Below are 24,924 nucleotides of genomic sequence, written 5' to 3'. Positions count from 1 at the left end.
CAGCAGTTCCTCCTGTGCTTTATAGTCCGGTGTCGACTGGTCTCTGTGCTTGTAAGAGCCGCTTGTGACAGCCGCTCTTGATAAGAAAGTGATAGAGTGTCTGTCTGGAGTGTGTAAAGTTGGAGGCAGTACAGAAAAACAGCATTAAAGTGTTCAATCAAAGGCTTGGCTCACTTTCGACATGTTGGAAATGTGCTCAAAAGACAGTTTGCTATCAGCAGAATCTCACACTTTAACAGTGTAGACACATTTAAAACTTCACTAAAACTAACTCAAAATCATTTTCTGTTACTGCAGCCCATTTAAGGTCGGGCTGCAAGTAATGCTTATTTTCACCAGAAATTTCCACAAGCAAACGCAAGACTGGATCCCCAACTATCCAGGGGCCTAATTAATTAACCAATCACTTTCAGAATCACTTTAGCTCTAGTGTACTGTGTCCACTGGGGCCAACAATAATTTTTTGCCCCAGGGCCCCGTTGCAGTTGAATCGGCTCATGACGAAATGTCTTGCTTTGTCCAACAACCAATCCCAAATCCAAAGAGGATCAGTTTACTGTAATCTTAATCTTGCAAAACTTGCAAATTACTTGAGACAAGACTATTATAGTTAATGCAAACTAAAAACTATGATAGTTAACTGTATTAGAAATTAAAATTACGCTTTAGAAAAATAATAATAGCATTGTGTACTTAAAAGACTAAACTAAAATAACACTATCAGCCTACAAGAGACAGACAAACCATTCACACTCACATTCACACCTGTGGACAATTTAGAGTCACAAATGAACCTGCATGTCTTTGGACTGTGGGAGGAAGACGGAGTACCCACAGAAAACCCACACTGACAGAGGGAGAACTACAAACAGAGGGGTGCAGAGAAGGGCTCCCTCAGCGTTCGAACCAGATAATCTCTTGCTGTGAAGTGACAACGCTAACCATTGCACCACTGTGCATTATAATAAATATTATATTACAGTATATAGATATTACATATTATACCATAATAAATAACTAAATAATACTGAAACTAATAAAAACTAAAGCCATTTTTAAACGATGAAAAGTTAACCTGCAAAACTAACCGAAACTAAAGTGAAGTTAAAAAGAAAAAAATGCTGCTTTGCAGAACTGAAATAATTCCACAGTATTGTGTCTCCATTGATTCATTTGTTATGGTTTTTGTATAGAATATGAAAAAAAGAATCCTCTCTAAAGACTCAATGACAATGTTTAGTCCATATTTCTGAGGAGCAATGCAGATGCTCACACAATAGAATATAATAACATGAGTCTTGTTGCGATGCTTGCTTTGTCACTGAACACAATCCGTTCAGTCAGTTTACTGAACCTTTATGACAACTCTGGAGAAACAGAAAGGGGCCTTATGGTTCCTGCATGGCACTATCTGTGACAGCTACACACAACACTACACTGTCATGTTGACATCTATTGACTGCTGGTGAAGCTACATGTTTGTTTACAAGGGGCTTTAACAGGCAGCTGTACATTTAGTCTCTCTATCCAGGTTGACATTTACACTGGCAACTGCCATGGCATTTTCTTCTTTATTAGACAGTTAAACTGTAAATAGCATCAGTAAACAGAGTGAGAACGAGAGGGGGACGGCGTATGATAATAAGATAAGATTAAATTATTATTATTATTTTTTTATCCCGAGGGAGATTGTTGTGCAGAAGTTGCAGTGTCAAGTGGGAAAGAGTGGAAATAAAATGTGCAAATATAAAATATCAGTGACGGTGCAAGCACAAAAAATCCCAAAAAATCCAAACTATACACAATGCCAAAATATAAACAAGGTTAACCTTAGGGATCGCAAGCTGCTCACCTCTCAAGTTGATAATAATAAAGTTTTTTTGACTGCAGGACAAAACCCTCCCATCCAAATCTTCACCTATGGTCATGTGCTCTGGGTAGTGACTGAAAGAATGAGATCGGGGATACAAGCGGCCACAATGAGTTTCCTCCGAAGGGTGGCTGGGCTCAGCTTTAGAGATAAGGTAAGGAGCTTGGACATCCAAAGTAAGTAATGGGAACAAATGAAATGGAAAACAGAACATTGTAAACTATCTCACTTTTGGACTGAGTGCATACAATTTGTGTGAGCTTAAGGGTGCTTTCACACCTGCCCTGTTTGGTTCAGTTCAATTGAACTCAAGTTCATTTGCCCCCCAAGTGCGATTCATTGGGGCAGGAGTGAACACAGCAATTGCACTAAAACAGCAAGACCGAGACCTTCTTGAAGAGGTGGTCTTGGCCTGGCTACAAACAAACTCTGGTGCGGTTTGTTTGTGGTAAGAACGTGTTCCGACCTGGATGTGAACCAACTGCAGTCACATGACACATTGTTTGGGTTAAACATGAGCATGTTACAGTCCTGGAGGATTATTAATGTGCACCTCCTCCTGTACTGACTTAATATACACATTCAGCACATCCAATGCATCAAAACATTGTTTTCTAGTTGGAGCCGCGCCTCGTTTTCAAACTGTATGGTTTGACTAAAATGAACAATGACAGCAATATAGTCCACGATGAGCAGCGCTAAAATCAACCTGCGTAGTTGTCCCTCCATTATGACATTAGAAAGTGTCACATTTATCTTGCAAGTGTACTCTTCTTCAATGTTTGCTTTACTTCCTGGATTTTTCCCACATGGAAATTCTGACCAATCAAGAGCAGCTTTCTCACACAAGCATTTTATCTGGTCTGCTTGTAAATGCTGCCGTGAGAACATGAACCAGCTCTAGGAAAATATACAACTTTATAACAAAATTAGTCCCTGATTCAGACCAAAGTGAGACAACTCTAGGTCTGAAAGCACCATAAAAGTTACAAATCTCTAGCAGCTCATTAACAGTTTGCAGCGGTAATGCCAGCAAACCGCAGGAGCACAGTCATACTCCCAAAAATTAGGTGGTACTCCTCTTTTCGGCCAAACTTTAAGTCTATTAAACCAAACAAAAGGTCAGCAGCAACAAAAGTGTAACGTACCTTCACATTCCCTGTTAAGGTCCCCAGATGATAAAAAATAATGACTTTGATGATCCCATGAACTTTCTTCAAGCACAACCATCAGGTGGATATCTGTGGTTTTGACTATTGAACTGACTGCCATTAAATGTGGTGCAGACATTCAACTGGTTTATGACTACTTGCTTCAGCCTCAGCTGTACTTTGTGTTTACTGCTAAATAGCACAGTAGCGTGCTAACACAATAAACTAAGATGGTTTGCACTAATTTTTTTTATCTGTAGTCCCTGGGCAGAGGACACCACAGTTGTGGTTACACTTTGAGAAGAAACAAGGAGAAATACTAACCATCCTGAGACAAACAACAGAGGAACAATACCAAATTCCCACTAGGAAGCAGACCTTCAGCAATCCCAACACCATTAAAAACAGACAGAGCTTCAGACCCAAAAAAAATTTCAACCAGACACTCTATAACAATACTGGCCATCTTAGCTCAATGACTACAGACCTCATTGTCCTCGAACCATGTCTTCAAACGAAATTTAAAATGTCTCAAGTACAGAAATCTAAGTCAACTCTACATGTTGTTTAAAACTCTTTAAAAGGTTGTGGTGCCAGATTGTGAATGATCTTATATAGCAAATCACCGTGATGGTGTTAACGTGCTAACATTAGCATTTAGCTGAGAACACCTCTGTGTGTAAGAACAACCTCACAGAGCTGCTAGCATGGCTGTAGGCTCTTAATCTTGCCTGAAAATGTTCACTGCAAAGGTTTCTTGAAGATAAATTTATACTGAACAACATGCACTCACTGGCCACTTTATTAGGTATACCTGTTCAACTGCTCGTTAACGCAAACAGCTAATCAGGCAATCACATGGCAGCAAGTCAATGCATTTAGGCATGTAGACATGGTCAAGACGACCTGCTGACGTTCAAACTGAGCATCAGATTGAGGAAGAAAGGTGATTTAAGTGACTTTGAACGCAGCATGGTTGTTGGTGCCAGACAGGCTGGTCTGAGTATTTCAGGAACTGCTGATCTACTGGGATCTTAACACACACCCATCTCTAGGGTTTACAGAGGATGGTCCCAAAAAGAGAAAATATCCAGTGACCTTGTTGATGCCAGAGGTCAGAGGAGAATGGCCAGACTGGTTCAAAATGATAGAAAGGCAATAGTAACTCAAATAAGCACTGGTTACAACCAAGGTCTGCAGAAGACCATCTCTGAACCAACAACACGTCCAACCTTGAAGCAGATGGGCTACAGCAGCAGAAGACCACACCAGGTGCCACTCCTTTCAGCTAACAACAGGAAACTGAGGCTACAGTTCACACAGGCTCACCAAAACTGGACAATAGAAGATTGGAAAAACGTTGCCTGGTCTGATGAGTCTGGATTTCTGCTGCCACATTCAGATGGTAGGGTCAGAATTTGGTGTAAACAAGATGAAAGCATGGATCCATCCTGCCTTGTATCAACGGTTCAGGCTGCTGCTGGTGTAATGGTGTGGGGGAGATTTTCTCGGCACACTTTGGGCCCTTAGTACCAACTGAGCATGGTTTAAACACCACAGCCTGAGGAATGTTTCCAGCAGCTTGCTGAATCTATGCCACAAAGAATTAAGGCAGATCTGAAGGCTAAAGGGGTCCAACCTGGTACTAGCAAGGTGTACCTAATAAAGTGGCTAGTGAGTGTATAACCTAGCCTATATTATTGTTGTTTATGCATTGTTGACAGTTTAATGACACAATAACCCTAGCCGAAGTAAAAATGAATCTGTATTGCCGCTAACTCCTGAGAAGCTATGTATTCTATGAGTGTCTGCAACACTAAAGGTGTAATAGCAACCAGTAACCTTGTCCGTCACTTATAGCGAGTCCCCATTTGGAAAAAAAAAAAAAGCCATGGAAATCCCGCAGACAGCTGTGATTGGATATATGCAAGGCTGTTGATTTATGGTAATATTGTCCTCTTTCATTATGCGAAGGGAGACATTTACAGAGAAGCATGCACATTTGCAGCCTCCCAGCAAATGAAAGTGTGTCAAGAGGGAAGGAAAATATACACATTATTCCAGGCTGAAATGACAAATGAGATGGGGATAGAGTGCGCTGTAAATACATTTCTCCTGGAGAGAAGGAGCTACAGTTGCTCACAGCTTCCCCCCACAAAGCCTCTGGAAATCCTCTCAATTAAGCGGTGCATTTCCCTATGCTTTGAGGAGAGAGAGGGTGAAGCATAATGCCTGAGCACAAATCACTGAGAGCCTATTGAAATAGCTGCCAGTTAACTATGTAATATTACCACTGCTGAAATGCTTCACCCTTTATCCCTTTTCAATTGCAAGGCTAGATATTGAGTGTGCACTGGGTATTCTTGATAAGTGAATTATGCCATTGATGGAACTTTTTATTCCCACCTCACAGTTTGGAGATAATGTGCTTATCATTGCAATGCAATAAGCAGGTTTCAGTGACGATAAAAAAAAAGGATTGGACCCTCCCCTTGGACTTCGTCAAGTTTTATTGTTTTTACAACTTTAAATCACTGTGGATGTAATAAAGGTTTGGCACTCATCTTCCTAAAACTTTTTAATGCCCAAGTGAAAACAAATCTGTAAAATTGATCTAAATTAAGTACAAATATAAATAAGTGATTGATCGCATAAGGATTCACCCGCCTCGAATCAATATTTAGTAGAGGTACCTTTTGGCAGCAAGTGTATCCTTTAGTCTATACAGATAGATCTCTGTCAGCTTTGCACATCTAGACACTGCAGTTTTCTCCTGTTATTCTTTGCAAAACTCTCAGCTCAGTTTACTGTCAAGTTTATTGTTGCTACAAATATATTGGACTGAGGTCTGGGCTCTGACTTGGCAACTTCAGGACATTAGTATCGCGGTGTCGAAGCTGTTCCTGTGTGGCTTTGTCTTTACGTTTGGGGTCATTATTTTGCTGGAAAATAAATCTTCCAAATCGCACTTCTATTGCAGGTTGCAGCAGGTTTTCCTCCAGGAGTTCTATGTATTTTTTTTTTTTTGCATTTATGTTCCCTGTACCTTCACAAACATCCTCACAGCATGATGCTGCCATCACATGGCATCACTGCGTGCCAGGTCTTTGCCACAGTTCCATAAAGCTGTTTTTGTATGCGTCTCACACCTTAGCCATAGAACCCAGTAGCTGCTTCAAAGCATCCACAGGCCTGCTCAGGGCAGATTTACAGCGGTGCCATTTTTTTGATTGACCTCACTGTGCTTTGTTGCGTTTCAGTGATCTTGTTGCAGATTTGTTTACTTTGTATTCATGATGTCGCTTTTGCCAAGACACCGACTGAGCAGCTTCCAGATTCAGGTGTGTTTACTATTCAACCCGAGAAACTTGACACAACTTTGATTACACACAGGTGTTCTCCATTCACCTAATTATGGGACTTCTGAAAACAATTGGCTGCACCAGTGATGAGTGCACGTGGGTCACAGTAAAGTAGGTGAATACTTATCCAACAGGCCTTCTCACAGAAGACTCTCTGACAAGCCACAGTAGGAAAAGCATAGACATAAACAATACAAATGGCTGAATTCTATACACCTGCTTCAGTCTTAAGGCCAGTTCAGACCAAGGATTCCAGATGCAACGAAACGGGTCTAGGACACTGGAGAGAAAAGTTGTGTGGTCTGAATGACTCAGTTGCATATCGGCTCAGGTCGGCTCATGCAGTTGCAAAGGATTCAACCTGTTCAATCACGGGCAATGCAGTGCAGACCGTCTTGGACCTTGTAACCAATCAGCGGCAAGCCCATGCTTTTTTTTGTACAGCTGGGTACCCACGTGGGCCGTATGCATGGCTGTGGCTGTTGCACACACACACAGTAGTAGTAGCAGCTGTCACAGTCAGACATTTTGAAGACAATGCAATACAATGCAAATAAAAGGTAACGTTAGGGTATCCAACCACAGACGGTCATGTACAAGAAGAGTTGAGTGCTCTGCTGATGCATCCATGTGCTCTCTGGGGTTTGTTGTGTTGTTCAGCTTTACTTTATGTTGTAACATATCCGTTGCTGTAGAAACGACAGCGGTTTATGTGATGTCACAAGAGCCAGTCTCAGCTAGGTGCCTTGGTGTGAACTGTACTGTTGCAAGACGTTGCAAGGTCATTTAGTTGCAAATGGGTGCACGTAGTTGCAAGTTGCAAGTCATTGCAAGGGGAATCTTTGGTCTGAAGGCTACCTAAGGGTCCTGGGCTGCGGTTGAACATAAAAAAAAAAAAAACTTTTCTATGCACTTTTCTTTAACCCTGATGGAAAACATCACAAGGCCATGAAAGACGTGAAGGAGAATTCATTAGGACTACGGAAAGGAATTGTAGTATGCCTACTGCCACAGTATGATACGCCACTAGAGGGCATCAGTTTGAAACACTGCTGGTAACAACCATAGACTGTATAAAAATATGGATGCAATCACCATGATGTCACCCATTGGTTTCTGAGGAGCGGATCTGAAGCTCAAAGTAGGCGGCTCTGGCCGTCGCCATCTTGGCAGTGCCTGACTCCGCCCAACTCCCGGACAGTCAAAAATGGGCAAAGAGGCGGGCCAAATGAAGCCTGGTTGTTTAAACAGGCCCACCTCACTCAAAGCTGCTAAGTTAGCTAAGGCTAACAAGCTAGGCTAACAAACTACGCCACAATGGCTAGCCCTGTGGTGTTGGCTGCTCCCACTCATGCTCCCACTTGGTGCCAGCTCCCTCACGAAACAAAATATGTCATGAAACATGTCAGTTGTCATGAAAGGGGAAATTAGCTATAAAGACCAAAACCGTTTTTTTGGACCAGGCTGTAAACATGTTTATTTCTGCCGTAAAGTTGAGCATTTTAACATGGGGGTCTATGGGAATTGAAATGCTTTTGGAGCCTGCCTCAAGTGGCCATTCAACGAACTGCAGTTTTTGGCACTTCTGGGTTGGCTTCACTCGTCATCCCTGGAGGTTGCTGCTTGGTAACAACGTAATATATGGAGCTGGAAAGTCCCATAAGGGATGCGGGAGGGGAGGTGGGTGCGTCCAACAAACCCTGCACTTTCACCTGGGAGGCTGTTCTTCACTTCCCGTATGAATGTAGAGCCAACCAATGTTTTTGTTTCTAAACCTAGCCACGTGCTTGTGTAGCGCAAAGAATGTAAATATGAGTTGTTTTACCAACGTTGTAAGTTTATTTTGAAAAAGACTAACAAGCAGAAACTGTACATTTCCTGTGAGAACAGACATATATTGTGAAAAGACACAATGCATTTAACAGGTTTATGCTGAAATGCCGTCCTGCAACGTTAACAACAAATGCAGGAGGATACCTTGCATGTAATACGTTGATGTGAACGGCACTGACCAAACAGCGATATGTGACAAGTGAAAAAAATCCTACCTAAATTCAATGTGATACAAATAATGACAAACCAAAAAGGTCAAAGGGGGAGGTGAATACTTTTTATAGGCCCTGCATGCAGAAAATATATGCTAATAAAAAAAAAAAACGCTGATTAATCGGGTTCTGTTGTGCCCTTTGACCCAGTGCGTCACTGAAGGCCACAGTGGCTTTGTCACATGATGGAGGCAGACGAGAGAACGCTGCTTGACCCCGTGATGCCAAGATGGAACTGTTGACAGGAGCACTGTTCTCTGCAATTTCTGCAGTGAGGAATTTTCGTACCATCGGAGTACTTCAAGCCTGAAATTTCATCTCAATGGAAAGCATTTAACAGCAAACCCAGAGGTCCGAGCTAGCACAGCCTCTGTCTTCAGTGTGTTTAGCAGTGCAGCGGCCAACACTCTAGCACTCCATACTTTGGCTTGCAGCTATTGATTGACAATTAGGAGTGGCTGTTAAGTTAGTGGCCATTAACGTTCATTCATTTTTCTCATGTGACACCTTTTACACTCCCTTTTCTTTTTACATGGAATCAATTGCAACCATAAATTTCCAAAGGTTTGTTGTTCAAGTTACCATGTAGTGGGTCGAACGTGCATTAACGCTGTGGAGAAAGGCTTTAATGAACACCATCATAGTTTTTGTTATTGTAAGAAGTGTACAGTACTGCACTGAAGCAAAGGGTAATGGTCCTTAGAGAGAGTCAGGTAGTAGAGCCTTGGGTGAAAGTGGAAGAGAGGAACGAGAAAAGAGGGAAACCACGAGAGAAAATGACACTGGTATGATAGTAAAACTTGCATTTTTATCGAATATTACTTACTCCATTTCTTTCTGTTTTTTGAGAGCAATTTATCATCTCAACAGATAGTAAATGGTCAAATGAAGGCCCTATGGGGCAGCAGTGGTAACATGTACACAACAATGATTGGTCCTCGTCTGGATTAAATGGATTTTACTGTATACACATGGGAAAAGAGGGAGCTTGGGTCTTTGGAAGAGGAAGCATGACAGGAAATGGAATAGATTCCAAATGAGTATTATTGAATAATGTTTTTTCAAAGCTTTGCCACCTTTCGGATTCATTCTAGCCTCTCAGAAGATTGGCTGTGTTGGGAATTATAAACACATATCAAATGATTTATTCGTTTGTTTTTTTAATGAACAATTAAGACAGCGTTTAATTCTGCATTTTGTTAAGTGGGTGAAATACCAACATATTAATGAGACATTTTATTGTCTGAACAAAATACCACCCATGAGCTACAGTGTTACAAGTGGTCTCTTATGACTGCTTTTCCCAAATAAAACTCCAAGGGAAGAGATGTCATTCAGCATGTTCCTAATTGGGACGAGAGAGCTTTATAAACCCCAACTTTCTTGAGACGTAAAAAAAAACCCCCAAAAAAACCTTCAAACAACAGATGCTACAGTTTGTGCATTTCTCCTCAGGCGGACACCCACTCACAAAGTGTCAGCAGAATAAGAGAGCAGAGGAATATGAGCCACCTGGGGCAAACACTTCAAAAAGGTCCCACAAGCTGGTTTTATGGTACACATAACGGGGCCTGTAATACATTTACAAAATGTGCAAATGAGGATTCGGAAATGGAGGGTTCAACAGCACAATTTCACAGCAGCTTTCTGCCACTGGAGCGAAAATAATAGCTGGAAACCAGTTTAAAAAAAACCTAAATATGTGTATTTAGCTTTCTTAAAGGAATACTTCACCTCCCAAATGATCATTTGTATATCAAGTACTCACCCAGTGTTATGGTGAATTCTTGAAGAAAACGTGTTTTTCTTGCACGTCTCCTGTGAACGAAGAATCCGAAAATTCTTGATGAATTGCTACTACAGCAAAACTATACAATCTGGGTGTCATTTATCCAGTCGTATGCTCAGACACAAGCAGAGAGACCTTTCCATCTGGGAAGAGAAATAAAACTGAAATGTGTCTATGCTCTCTTCAAAGCCAGACTCCATTTACAAAAACAGTCATTTTACCTCGCTGAACACAGGAGCTGCTGGTCTACCTCTGTCTCGATTCCTGTGTTCAACAAGGTAAAATGACTGTTTTTGTAAATTGAGTCGGCTCTGAAGAGAGAATAGATGAGTTTTGCTTTTAGTTCTGTTCCCCATTGGAAAGGGCTGTATGTTTGTGAAGCACTGAGCGTACGAGTGGATGAATGAGACTTGGATTATACTGCACGAGTTGTGTGAGAGTTTGTTAATGGATGTTTTGATGTTGATGGCGTTTGCCTACATTAAACACGGACCCCCTTTGCTTCGAACATTTTTTGGATTCGTCGTTCATGTTAAGTTTTGTTCAGGAATTCAATGTAAAACAGGGTGAGTAATTGATAATAATGTTCATTAGGGGGTGAAGTATTTCTGTAATTAGTGAAGGAAAATGACTACAAAAGCTACATGGTGACAATCACAGGATTAACTTTTAATTATTAAGACTAATCAGGCTAATTGTTTAAAAACCCTCACTGCAACATACACAAAGGCATTATGATTAGACTATATTTCCGAAAAACCGTGCGCCTTAAATGCCAAAATGATCACCGTCATTTAGCTTTATATTAGTCAAGTTATTCCACCGACACCCAAAGTGATGCACATATTACTAAACTAATTAAAGTTTAACTCAATTTAAAGCTGCTGCACAACAGATAATTATACTCTGCCTTAATGGTTCAAACTCCTATCATTAATTTGGAGTCAAAATACATTAAACCCATCAAGCATAGAAGGCTGAGAACAAACTTGTCAGCCTGTGTGTCTTGGATGGAAGTCCCATGACACCCAATCTATAATTTTTAAATGACAAAATTAAACAAAGCCATGAAAAATGATTCACATGACGTGTTATTACGCTGCAGCAGAGTGAAAAAAACCCACAGCTTTTAAATGCGAGAAATTTAAGTGTGACCTTCAACTGTTTCTATAAAAGCTGAATTAAAAAATGCATGAAGCGGGACAAAGCTGGCATCTGCAGTTTGTTGGCTCATCTACACTGCTATAATATATATTTCAAATATGGGCCACATTCCAGATCCGCACTTTCAGCTTTGAAAAAGAGAAATGATCGCTTGGTGAGCGGACACATTATGTAAATGAGATTGCATTAGCCTATATAGAAGTCATTTCATGGCGTAACACGTCCCAGTATGAAACTGCCTGTGTGTTGATAATGAAGCGGTCTGTTTGTGACGGCTGTCAATCAAGCAGACGGAAGGCTTCGTTACCGAGTGTTCAGCAGAAGGGAGGAAACACGTACAGATTGCCAGTTTGTTTTGGATTTCAGAAATATAAAAACACTCACATCTATTTTCAGCCTCTCTTGCCATAGACAAAAAATAATGAGGCAGACATTTTATTTTTTTTAAAAATACATACATTTGAAAGTTTATTCAGAAGTCATGTCAGTAGTGAATTGGGAACAGTCAATATTATTGAAAACCAAGGTTACAGCAATCTAGGACAAGGTCGGAACAAGATATGACACTGTGATAGGAATTAGTTGTATGTGCACTCCAAAAGTTTTTACCAATAAAATCCATGATAGGTTCTCACATACCAACTCTGTAAAGTCCCTGTCAATTCAAAACCTACAAGCCCTTTTTTTGTTTCATATAAATGCCACTTAATCTAATGATACGTTAATACAAAAAGAGTCAAATCACATACAAAAAAAAACCTGAAATAAAATAAAATCATATATACAAACCTCTGTACATAGTGGGAATATGAATAAAAGAGAGGAATTATTCTTTAATGTGCTCTCGTATACTTGAGAGTGGGTCAGTATTGGAAAGCTGTTGGTCCTGATAAAGTCTTGAAGTGGCATGGCGTCAGGCGTCTTTAAATTCAGTGACTACTCGTCTGTGCAACATGCTCCCTGTTGCAGACTGCATCATCGTCAAACTGGAAGCAAAGATAGGAAAAGAAATTTAAAAATAAAAAAAAGATGATAAGAAGGGGCGGGCTGCGGTGAGGTATTCATCTTGTCAAGCTGGGACAGGGAGCGAGGAATGTGTGGGTAAAATCAGCCGCTTTTTCGGTGGGAGCGGTTACTGTTGATGTTGTTTTTGTTGTGTTGTCAGTGTGGCGTTCGGTCCTACTGTCAGCGTCTTTGTTCACTGTACAATTCCTGAATCGATGGAGGCCTGTTTCCTGGTGGTCTTGGGAGGAGGTGGAGGAGGGGTCTTGCTGGGCAGAGGAGGTGGAATGTGCTGCAAACAGACAAAAAAAGCAACCTTGAAACTTGAAACTGAAATTTAGATCTCAGGGTGTAAAGCTGTGATCGATCCCTATTTAATCTGACAGGTATTTCAATGCCAGGATCAGTTTACACAACATTTATGTCTTCTAAGACTGTCACTATGTCAGGTTACATGATGGTGCCTTAAATGGTCTAACTACACGTTAAACCTCAACCTATCATATCTTGCAGTTTGCGTGGCAGGGGGGCGAGAGACAGACTTTCCAGGGCAGAGGTGTCAAACATATGTCTCTTGGGACAGAACCAGCCCATCAGAGGGTCCAATCTGGCCCACTGCATGACTTTGCACACCAAATATTGATGCATTTCTAAATACTAAAGTCCAGTTCAGACCAAAGAGTTGTGACAAAAGGAGATGGAACTTGCAACTACTTGCTGGTCTGCAACGTTCTGAAAACCCTCCAGGTTTTCAGGCTTATTCTTTGTTGCTGAATATAATTTGTAGTTTCTTAAAATAAGAATGAGGATAGTGATTGTGAGATACTTGGTACAGTCTGAGGCAAAAACATAAACTTAACAACCCGCGCTTTAGAGCAACAGTACTCGTAGTTAAAACGCTACAATAATTTAAATAACGAGTGCCAAATAATCAGTCAGAGCTCCATGTGCCCATACAGCCAGCAGCAGCAGCGACCTACCGTCTGACATACGTCGTACGTGTTAAAAGCCAGTGAAATGTAAATGAGACGGACTAAGTTTAAGTGAACACGTCGTCTACTGACAGTTTGTACCTGACTTGACGAACTGACCGCTATAAGCTGATTGGCTATTTAAACGGATGAGGTGCCTTATGCTCTAAAACCAGGTGCTGGCGACTTGACAAGCTGAGTCACAGGTGGCACCATCAGCCGGCGTAAGTCAAGCTCAGACGGGCCAGTTCACACTGCTGCAACGTTCTAAATTAGTTTGACTTGTTGCGACTCTTTGGTCTGAACTGGGCTTAAGAAGTGTCAGGTTTCAAGAGCAACTTCAACAGTGAGTAGCCTACATCAGGCAGAGAGTTACTGCCCCAAGCAAAGGAGTTCTACAATCTCGGGGTCTTGCTCACGAGTGAGGATAAAATGGAGTGTGAGATGGATCAGCATTTTGGTGCGACTCTTGCAGTGATGCTGGCACAAAGCTTTCGGTTTACTGGTCCATCTATGTCCCAACCCTCACATATGGTCATGAGCTCTGGGTAGTGACTGAAAGAATGAGATCACGGATACAAACGGCCGAAATGAGTTTCCTCTGTGGGGTGTTTAGGCTCAGCCTGAGAAATAGGGTAAAGAGCTTGGACATTCGGAGGGAGCTCGGAGTAGAGCTGCTCATGCGCCTCGAAAGGGGTCATTTGAGGTGGTTCGTGCATCTGATCAGGATGCCTCCTGGGTGCCTCCCATTAGAGGTGTTCCGGACATGTCCCACTGGTAGGAGGCCCCAGGGCAGACCCAGAACACGCTGGAGGGATTACATATCTCGTCTGGCCTAGGAACGTCTTAGACTCCCACAATGAGCTGGAAAGCGCTGCTGCCCCCACAACTCGGCCTCAAATGAGTGGTTGAAAATGGATGGATGGCTTCAGTATATAAGAATCTGTATCTATCTTAAACCATCACTGGTGGAGCCATAATACTGGGGCACTGCCAAAACTTTAGATATTTAAATGGTTTGTAAGAAAGGGGATAACTTAACCTGCTTCCTCACTAGCTTCCAATTTCTAGATTATTATTTTGGGCTTTTGCCTTTAATGTACAGGACAGAGTGAAACGCGGTGAGAGAGCGAGCGGGGGGTGACATACAGCGACTGGTTGCAAGCCGGACTTGATCCTGCGACCGTTGCAGCAGGGCATCCCCCTGCACATGGGGCGCCGGCACTATCCACTACGCTACCGACGCCCCAATAGCTTCCAATTTAGTTTGGTGTGGTGATGCCAGCATTGCTACACAGGAGTGGGAATGTATGGAAAGATGCACATGCAATGACAGTGAGTGGCAGACTGACTCAATGTGGACAAACTGAGACATATTGTTGGAAACTGCACTTATTTTTCTTAAGACATCTCAGGCTGTTCATCATCTGTTCTGCAGATGGACGACGTTTTCAGATTGGACTTATTTACACCAAAAGGAAGGGAAAAATTGAGAGGTGTTGTTACTTACAGATCATTACGCAATGGTTTTACTGGTCGGACCCATTTAAGAACAAACTGGGCTATATGTGACCCATTAACTAAAATGAGTTTGACACCCCTTTTCTAGAGCAAAAATGTGTTGCCTTCAATTATGATAGACAAGTTGTTGTATGGGGGCTAATTTCCCTTCTAAACATCTGTCACCTATGAGACAGGGCCATGTTTGGGCTCATATCATGTAGTCTGATCCTGGTGCAACACTAGACACCTAAATCTAAGCTTTCTAATGCTGGTAAATGTTTTCTCAATCATTAACACCTGCAAAGACCACATGACACATACACACACAAAATGTTCATTATTGATTATAAGTTAAGTATTATATTACTTTAATGAATATAGTCTATGAATATAGTATAAAATTACACATTGGGACTATTCCGTCCACCTGCATGCCCTTCCTAACACCTGAGCTTACAACTGACAACAGAGAAGAAGTAGACTAGTCATGACCTCACCTCTGCCTCCATCATGGGCTGTAAATGAAGAGCGGCTGTCACTCAGCCTCTGAACATCTGCTCTCACTACGCTACTGTCTGCCTGCTGCCACACTGTCTGCAGAGGCTCCGTCTTACTACCTGTCCACGGGCCGTGACAGTGGATAAATAACATTAGTTAACGGAGTGGCGAGGCGAGAGGATGGCTAGCGTGGACGTCGGTGAGTGTGGAGAGACGAGCCGCTGATTAACAGCGGGAGAGCTCCTGATGGATGTGAGAGGTAAAGTAATCATCCAATCAATCACGTCTGAGCACCGGGCTGGCTGGGGGGAACAAGTATAAATAACAGCGGGGTGGACAGGCGGGTGTAGGCCCTCGCTGCTAACTGACTGATGCCTACACTCTTCTGTGACACACATTACAAAAATAAAGCACAAATGTGAGTGTGAAACATGCATGGACACACACAGACACGGACGCATGCACATTAGCACAGGACATACAGGGGTAGGGGATAGTGGAGGAGGTTGACCTGAATGTCAAGTGTGTGTAACGGCCTCTTGTTTCATTATAAGTGCCATGCATCATTAAGGAGCTCCTCTCAGCCCTAATTAAAACACCTACCCTTTGATGTGGCGGGGGTGGTGGAGGCGTCGAGGGACTCGTCAAGTCTTGATTATCTACCAGGTTGCCGTAATCAGCATTGCTGCCTTTCACTGGCAGCGGAGGAGGGGTTTCACCTTTGTCAGAACAGCCCATCCCGTTCAGCTCCAGACCTGTGCAAGAGGGCGCTCATCAGCTCACGTTCATCATCAAACTGTGTGGCTATTCTGTTAACAGCACGGCTGAGACACAAAATAGATCAATGGGCTATTTCTGGTGAATTTCCAATCATTTAGACAATCTGTATGTATAGAAACAAGAAGAACTCGGACAAAATGACACTTGAAGAGGGAAAAATTCCTGCACACACTTAAAAGGGAACTGATTTTACACATGAAGATTTTAAGATACTTTTTGTCAAAACATTATTTCTGAGGTCAAGTATGGACTATGGAATTGCTCGACCCCGACCATGTCATCAAGGTTATATTGACTTTGATACGACAAATTTGGAAACAATTAACTTTCACCTCCCAAATTAAGCATTTATAAGCATTTAATAAATGCAGTGTTCATTACAGTGACTAAACTATGATGAAAAATCAATCAAAAACATTTGTTTAATGATGGAGATGATCGAAACAAACATAGATTTTTAACAGTAAATCTATGATGAAATGTATGTTTTATTTTCATTGACGAAACAGGACTTTTTTAGTGCCATATGAGGAGTATGAGCTATGAGAATCAACGGGTTGGTAGCCTGCAAAACACCTACACTGGAGTTTTGAGCTGCAACTTGGCAGTAAATAAGCAGCTGAGTGTTTCTGACTGTGGATGGTGGAGCTTTAGAATGGCTTTGTGAGGTTTGTTGTTGGAGCAGTGGCTCTTAGCAGCTAGCTCTGCATGGTAGCTGCTGACCTGCAGCAGCATGCAGGCAGAGTGGGCAGCCTTCTGGGGGCTACTGGACTTTACAGACAGGTAGGAGGCTAGTTTATTTGTGGGTGTAACTGTGCTATAAGTAAAAAGTCTGAACTCAGCTGATTTTCCTCTGACAGAGCTGAAAGTGCAGTTTTAATCAGAGACTCTGTGAGAGGGCATGAGTTTAAACCTCCAGACTAACATATTGCAGATTTAGAAAGAATTCAGGCTGAAATAGTGCAATATAAGTTATTGTTCCGCTTTTTAACTGTGACATCAATAAGTCAAAGCTTAAAATGAACCTGGGCACAAATCCTAGTTCTCTAGTTGAGTCAAGTTGTCTATTTGTGGTCTCAAAGTTTGAGATTTTGAGCTTCTCAAGCATTGATCAGTAAGCATGTGCTCATAAATCATCCTTTAAAACTGTCAAAAACTCTGCTGGAGAAATGTAAGTTTGTAGAAAAAAATACATGCCGAAATGACACTTCAACTTTTCATACAACCTGTAACCTTGATTTCAATTTTTTTTTAGTTAGTTAGTTAGTTAGAGAAAAATACATTTTTACTAAAACTAATGACTAAACATTAGACTAAAACTGTTAAGGATAAAAGCAACTAAAATGTGACTCAAATTAATGGGCATTTTGGTCTAAAGATTAAGACTAAATTGAAGATAGCTGACAAAATGAACACTGAATAAATGGTTCATAATAAGAAGAAAGGCTTAAAGTTAACTTTGGTATTTAGTAGGCCAGAAGGATGTAGAAAAAGTGCTGTTAAAGTTGCACTATGGGAAGTGTAGCATCCACTGTTTTTGGTGTTAGACCCATTCAATCAACCAAACTCAGGATATCTCATCCTCTGTTGCATTTATGTTGAATATTCCTTTTTTGACTTTAAAGAAGTGCAATACTAAATTGATTGAGTGCATCTTTTCAGTTCCAACAATCTTTCAGCAGATTGTTATACAAGAATCCTGAGATGAAATGAATTCAGTCAAGTAATAAATCACATCTGAGCATCTCTCATCAGGTAAAATGTTTCATCTTAAGCCTCTAAGAGAGGAGGCAATGCATGTGAATGAGTAACACTGTGCCTCACGATGGAAAGAATTTCGAAGGAACAGTGAACATCCTTGATAACTGCGTTAACACATCGAGCCCATTAAGAAAGATTCTGGTGTTAGCAGCCAGCCTTGTGACAAAGAGGCAAATATAGAGGTAAATGTGTGGTGCTGACAGTTAGGATTTGCATGGCCATTTACAGAAGTGTTGCTAATATGACTCATAGCGCTATGTTTTAGATCAAACAGAGCATCATCGTGTGTACCACAGCATGTGGTAACAGTGATGCAAGAAGTCAGAGGGAGGCAGAGAGGGCCCGCAGAGATTGCAACTTCACTCTAAAGATGATACAACCTCTTCATTTAGTGTGTGTTTGAATGGGAGTGAGAGTGAAGTAAGATTGCTCGTACTGGAAACAGTGTGCAGGCTGAAGGAGAGTTTGTTCCTGGGTGTGATGGGCGGGGGTCCTGGTGAGGAGGAGGAATTGGAGGAGGAAGACGGGGGTCCAGGGGACACGGAGAGGCGACGGTCTCCACCAATCTGGCTGAGAACTTGACTTCTTGGTCTCTGAGGCCGTAGTGGGCTGATCTGCGTGATCATGCACAAACAAACAAACAAAAAAGAAGTAGGCACTATAAGGGATTCAGTTGTTACTGAGTGCTCAGACTAAAACAACCTAAATTAAACAGCAAGTCAATAAAACAGAACTGAGAACAGAATTTATTATTTGGCAAATAAGTTGAGTCTTTGGTGAGATATAACAGAAAATCAATAAAAGATCATTTAAACAGAGAAAACTTGTTTCACATCTCCTTTGGGACGGCTGTGTGTGTATCCACACGCATATCAAGTCGACTATTTGTATTCCTAAAGGAGAAACAATTTGGATAAATGTGCTCATTGGGTTGCAATATCTTATTTGTGGTTACAAATCATTGTCTGCATGCAAGACCGCGTTCTCCCAGGTTTATTATGGCAGGAATTTGAATATGAAAAGATATATCCTCAGGGCTATTCCACACTGTAGGCTACATTAACAAACATCTTTGTAATTGGCCAAACTCAAACAGTCAGCCACGAGGGAGGAACAGAAAATAACAACACACTTCATTCAGGGATGTAATGCTTTTTCCAGAACACTAAAACACAAAACTGACATTTGTATTGAGGGTGAAAAAGCAATTTTCTTGATTTATGCGTTTCAGATTAAACTTTAACTAAAACTCCTATATCCTGCCACGGTTTGGTAACTACCACAGACCTCTAGGTGCTCTACCCTTGACCCCTGAGGCAGGAGTCTTCTACCATCAGCCAGACGGCTCCAACACTGCCAGGGGCCTCTTTTGGATCCCATTCCTACCCTTATCTTAATGCCATTAGCCAGTGAGCATTCCCACTGGGCATGCAGAACACAGTGATACCTCTCTGCTGTAATTGACACAGCGGTGGTGAAGAGGAACATGAGAACAGCAGAGAGGGGGAAGATAAAGATATGCAGAGCGCTAGGAGAACGGGGGAGCAGTTGGGTGGTATAAATGTGAGCAGAGATGTAGAGAGGAAAAGGTAGAAGATTTGTGAGAGGAGAAAATAAAGAGCAAGTGAAAAGGGTAAAGACCCTCTTAGAGATACAGTGTTAACTGCAACCCATTCGACAGAGGTCTTCCATTGCTCTGAGGCACATTAAAGGAATGGGTCTGATTTTTTGAAGTGGGGTTGTATGAGGTGGTTACCTATCGTCAGTGTATTACCTACAGAATATGGTGGTCAGCACACTCCCAGTTTGAGGAAGCAGGCAGTAGTGCCACCATCTAAGTTAAGCAATGTACTGCTTTAAGCCACCTAAAATAATCAATATCAGTTTATAGCAAATGTAACTGCACATTGCAGTGACGCAGACCTCCTGTCTATTTCTGTAAGCTGAAACCATTTCCCTCAGTGGAAACAAAGCTCTTATTTACTTTAATTTCACAGATAAGAAACAATAAATTGTGAAGACAATAAAGCCTCCACAAAAATAGCATTTTAAGTCATGTGTGTGATTTATCCTGGCTTCATATGAGCAGAGGAAATCGCCGCTATTCGCTAGGCTAATTTATACAATGTAAAATGCCATAGGCTTGTGCTAATAAAGTTAGCATGTTGTATTTGTGTGGAAAATGTGTCCAGATAAAGACAAGTGTTTGTCTGTGAATGCTGCGAGTTATAGTGAAGCTGATTTGTGTCCTTGTGTTTGAAACTGTCATCACTACAACATCACTCCAAAATCCAAAGTATGCCTTTAATGTATGCATACTGTATGAGATCCTGTGTGCAAGTGGGGCATTTGGTGTTCAGAGTTACACAAGAGGAGAAGTCAACTGGATTCATCCTCTGAAAACCATGAATATGCCTAGCAAACTGTATGATAATCTACTACTTAATTATCTTACATATAAAATTCATGTAAGGGTGGCACTGGAGAACAACCTTTGGGAGCATCATTGTGCTCAGAAAATATCATAGAAACCTGGCCATTAGATTTAGATTATTCTTGTGTACAAGAGTGGTGCTGGCCTGATGGTGGCACTAAAAGAAAGGTCAGGGGTCACCTGTCCATAATGCTTCGGAACCAGGAATAGGTTTCCCAAACAAAGAAGAAGAACGAGCATCATGATGCTTCCAGTCTAAACCTTTTTGTGTCCTTGGTGCCAATACGTGACTGTAGTTGCATGCATATTAATTCTCTAACTTCTCTGCATTTAACATCACCCCTACTTTCTTTGTGAACCATGAACACCTACAGCAAATTGCCATTGCACTTGCATAGGATAAAGTACAAGAGATAAAAGAGGAGAGGAGCAGTAGCATACACAATTGTTCAAGAAAACAATGGGAAATACGACAAAGTAAAAATAACAAAAGGACAATAAGAGACAGAGGAAAGGAGAAAAACAAAGGTGAATTTCTTGCACAGGTCACTTTCTCAGTACCGTCTCTGACAGTATGACAGCTTCAGCGGGCTGCAGAGGAATCTCCGTGGTCTTCATCTCTTTGTCAAAGATCTCCTGGTGCTTACTGTTCCTCTTCTCCTTCTTCTTCTCTTTGCGCTCCCTCTCGGGCTCGTCGCGGTCCAGCTTGTCCTGAGACTTGGTGTGCAGCTTCTTTGGCAGGAGAGGCTCCAGGGCAAAACTGTTAGAACGATAATATGATGACGGTCCAATCAGACAAGGACTATCAAAGCAAGAATAACTACATAGTTAATGACATAAATGTTATTCACATTTGCAAAATGAAGTCGGTAAGGATTTATGTTGTATGTGACAGGTGCACAGTCTTCATGAACTCAGAGTTAATTAATCAAAAGCAGCCTTGGTACATCCTCAGAAATCTTCTTAGGTTTGAATTTAAAATGGAATCTCTGTACAAATGTTAAACATGAGGCCCGACACTGACTTATTGAGATAACGACGATGGGGATTATTACAAGACAGTAATCCCAAAAAAACTGCTCAAATGGGATGACCAAAAGCCAAGGAGTATGTATGGTATTCAATGCCCTGAAGAACTGTAAACCAGGTGTTACCCATCAGAGCCAGGCCTGGAGGGGGAGTTGTCAGAGGAGATGGAGGTGACTGAAGCCACTGACAGTGGCCTCTGGGAGGAGGGCATGGTGAAGGAGCGCACCATGGAGTGAGGACGAGGCCCCCGACGTTCGTCTGCTGCCGGCTGACACCGCAGAGGAGGAGAAAAACAACAGGAAGTCAGCTTGAAGTCACCGACTCTGCTCTGTGCATTCATATTTTTGTTTACAGTACTAGAGATATAGGGAGGAGTCAGTCCCAGTAGCATCCTTATTCTATGTGCCGTACAAAACTCCAACACAGCAACACAATGGAACATAAAGTTAGAGGAAAAGAACTCTGGTAGTACTATTTACTTCTGTAAAAAGAACCTGCTGGAGGAAAAAACCTGTTAAGAGCAGCTTTAACAATGAACCCCTCTGCATTTAAAGAGTCCTTTTGAGCGAAGAAAGGGGCCATCACACATCTGATAGGATAACCTTATTATCACACCCTGAAAAGTGATGGCTTTTCTCTCGTTTGAAAGGTCACCACCCTCTCCCTTTAAATTGAGCGAGGGCGCCTTTACCTCGGGCAAGATTGAGGGAGAAGCTTGGCCAAGCAACAATTAAATCTGTAAAAGGGGGAGAGAGATGGGAGGTGGTCGCCAGCAGCATCCCGCTGCAAACAAGCTGACTTCAGCTAAAAGTAAAGGGCAAGTATGACATACATGTTCTGAGTGCATTTGGAGGATGTAGCGTAAAGGAACAGGGAACTCAGAGTCAGAAATTAGTAGCTTAATGAGGTATTTGTTAATTATGTTTGTGGTCCTGACATCAGCTCTTAGAAATGGAATACAACATTGATGTCTTAATTACGCTGTTTGTTTTCTTAAAGGGACAGTTCACCTTAAATCATACATGCATATTTTTCCTCTCAACTGTAGTGCTATTTACCAGTTACCAAGTGTCGGAGATATCCGCCGTAGAGATGTCTGCCCTCTCTCCAATACAGCAGAACCAGCAACATCCCTTTCCAGATATCGTGACCCAGGTACTCAAGATAATCCACAGACCTTGTTGTGAGCAGTTTCATATAGGAACTATTTTTTTTTTCTACCGAACTACACCCACCAGGTGTATCACTGCACAGAAGGAAGCACATCTACGGCTTGCTCACCTGGTACCACTGAGTTGGCTTACATTACAGCTAAGCAGAAGAGGACGTCATTAATGTTTACACCTTGTGCTGTCAACAGAGAGGTGATGCACATTTCCTTCTGTGCGGTGATGCGGTTGGCAGGTGTAGTTTGGGAGAAAGAAAATAACATCTGCATGAAACTGCTCACAACAAGGACTGTGGATTATCTTGAGTAGCCCTGCCATTTTTAGATTTTCGGATTTCTGACACATTGCTGTTGAGTTTTTCAAATGTAATTTTTTTGGTGCCATCTAGTTCTGTTATATTGGATAACAGGGATAATAACAGACAGATAAAAAAAAGAGAAAATAAATTGAAATAAATTAGATAATAATTAAAATAATAAAATAAATACTTATTCAGTCAACTTGGCACATGGAAGCTTGTTAAAGTAGTCCAGGAAGGGCTGCCACGCTTCGCAGTACTTTTTAATAGAGCCCCTGACTGCGATATCTCAGCTCTTCTAGCTTTAGGTGTGCCATCACCTCTCTGACCCAACGCACATGTGAAGGTGGAGCCCTGTCCTTCCACTTCAGGAGAATTACTCGCCAGGCCAGAAGGGATGCCAAAGCCATGGAATTTGATCGACTACTTGAAGGGACAAGCCTTGTGGAGCTGCTTCAAACACAGCAATTACAGAGTTTGGTGGTATATTACGACCATACATCTGTGAAAGAGTTTCAAATATAGACGACCAAAATGGGGCAATCGAATGACAGGAGGGAAACATGTGGTATAGTGTAGCGGGGGCAGCATGACACCTCTGACAGGTGGGGTCAACCTCAGGGTGCAGTCTGGCAAGTCTGCTTCTGCAGAGACGTAAATGGTGGAACACTTTGAACACTACTATTATTTATAATGAAATGGTATCATGGCTCGGTATAGGCCGATATGCATGGTCAGGTATATAAATGTGTGTGTGTGTGTGTGTGTGTGTGTGTAATAAATGTTAAACCAAACAAAGGAACAGAAGGACAAGAATCCAAGATAATGGATTTCTGGAAGGTGTAACAATAACATATTGATGTGAAATCCTCGGTCAACACAGCAGAAGAAATAAAAGTAACTGCTGCAGATTCCATTAGTGCCTGCTAAAAATGACCACACGGAGCTACAAAGCACTTTTCGTGTAACAGAAAGGTCACAAACAAGGAAAAGCTCTTACCAGGGTCTTTACCCCATACTGTTTCTCAACCTTCTCCCGCAGTTGCTTGAAGCAGGCCTCCAGGCGGTCGTGGAAAGGCCTCAGCGCCTCCGTGACCTTCTCCCCGTGGATGCGGACACCTTCGGCGAGGTGTGGGATCTGGCGGGGCAAAACAGTAGTGTAAGAAACCTCCATCCAACATACCCTGGAGAGATGAGAGGTTAACGGCACGCCGGTTCTCCATTCATCAGAGGAATACGCTGCTGTCCCGCCACATACAACCAATTTAACTCACATGACCTCTGGTCCCCCTGGCTGTGCATACTCAGCACATGCAGTGAATCTACAACAGGAAATACCACTGCAGCCTTATCCAGGTGGATATAGACTTTAGAGAAGACTGTTGCTATGAGACTCCCTCCCCCTGCCTCCCACCCCCACCATCAACACATCACTGGTATATTAAACAAGGACAGAAAACATGTAGAGGTATGTACTGCATGTGATGGATGTTTTCCTCTTAACCAGTGACGCAAATAAAGACGCAATGCACCTTTTTCCAGCATACTGCTGCCTCTCACACTGTAGGCAGGTGGTGAATAGCAAAATCTAAACACAAAACAGAGGCAGGTAGAAGGAGGGGGAGAGAGGGAGAGTTGGAAACTGCTGAAAACTAGTAATTAGGAAACCCCAGTGCCACAGTCAGTGTCAGCAAGCTCTGCTGACTAAATCTGGCAAGAGGAGGAAGCGTCATCCCCAGGGAAGCCAGCATTTGAGTGATTTTTTTTTGTCTTCTGGTTGAAATCACAGGTCAATTGTTTTTTTTGTTTTTTTTTTTCTAGAACCTGGTGTTTTAGTGTAAAATGCCATCTTTGGCTGTAGTATAGCAGTGGAGAGCTGCACAATAACTCGCCAGAAACAGGCAACGATGTTACATTCAGCTGTGGTAATAACAGACCTTTTTCTTTCCCATGGCAACTGTAAAAATATTCCCTGACTGCTGCGCTGCTATAAGTGAGAAATACTGTTAAAGGTGAAAGGAAAGCAGCTTATGCTTTTATGCTTATGAATAAGTAAAAAACAAAACAAAAAAATATACCACATTAAAAGGGATTTAAT

At 41.9% G+C, this 24,924-nt stretch overlaps 1 protein-coding gene across 1 annotated transcript in view; it reads right to left on the bottom strand.

The window, feature by feature from the left end:
* Window positions 1-11,783: 11,783 nt before the first annotated feature.
* The window catches only part of dock1 (dedicator of cytokinesis 1), a 292,979-nt gene continuing 279,838 nt past the window's right edge, over window positions 11,784-24,924 (bottom strand). The window contains 6 exon segments of the mRNA XM_049564198.1: window positions 11,784-12,675; window positions 15,959-16,110; window positions 18,333-18,510; window positions 20,892-21,090; window positions 21,485-21,627; window positions 23,827-23,964. Coding sequence (XP_049420155.1) covers window positions 12,580-12,675; window positions 15,959-16,110; window positions 18,333-18,510; window positions 20,892-21,090; window positions 21,485-21,627; window positions 23,827-23,964 — 906 coding nt within the window. The 3' untranslated portion in view covers window positions 11,784-12,579.

Source organism: Epinephelus fuscoguttatus, linkage group LG20 (genome assembly GCF_011397635.1).
Source record: "Epinephelus fuscoguttatus linkage group LG20, E.fuscoguttatus.final_Chr_v1".
In the NCBI taxonomy this organism is placed as follows: Eukaryota; Metazoa; Chordata; class Actinopteri; order Perciformes; family Serranidae; genus Epinephelus; species Epinephelus fuscoguttatus.
Note: the sequence above shows the minus strand (reverse complement) of the source record. Positions and strands in the feature narration are given on the sequence as shown.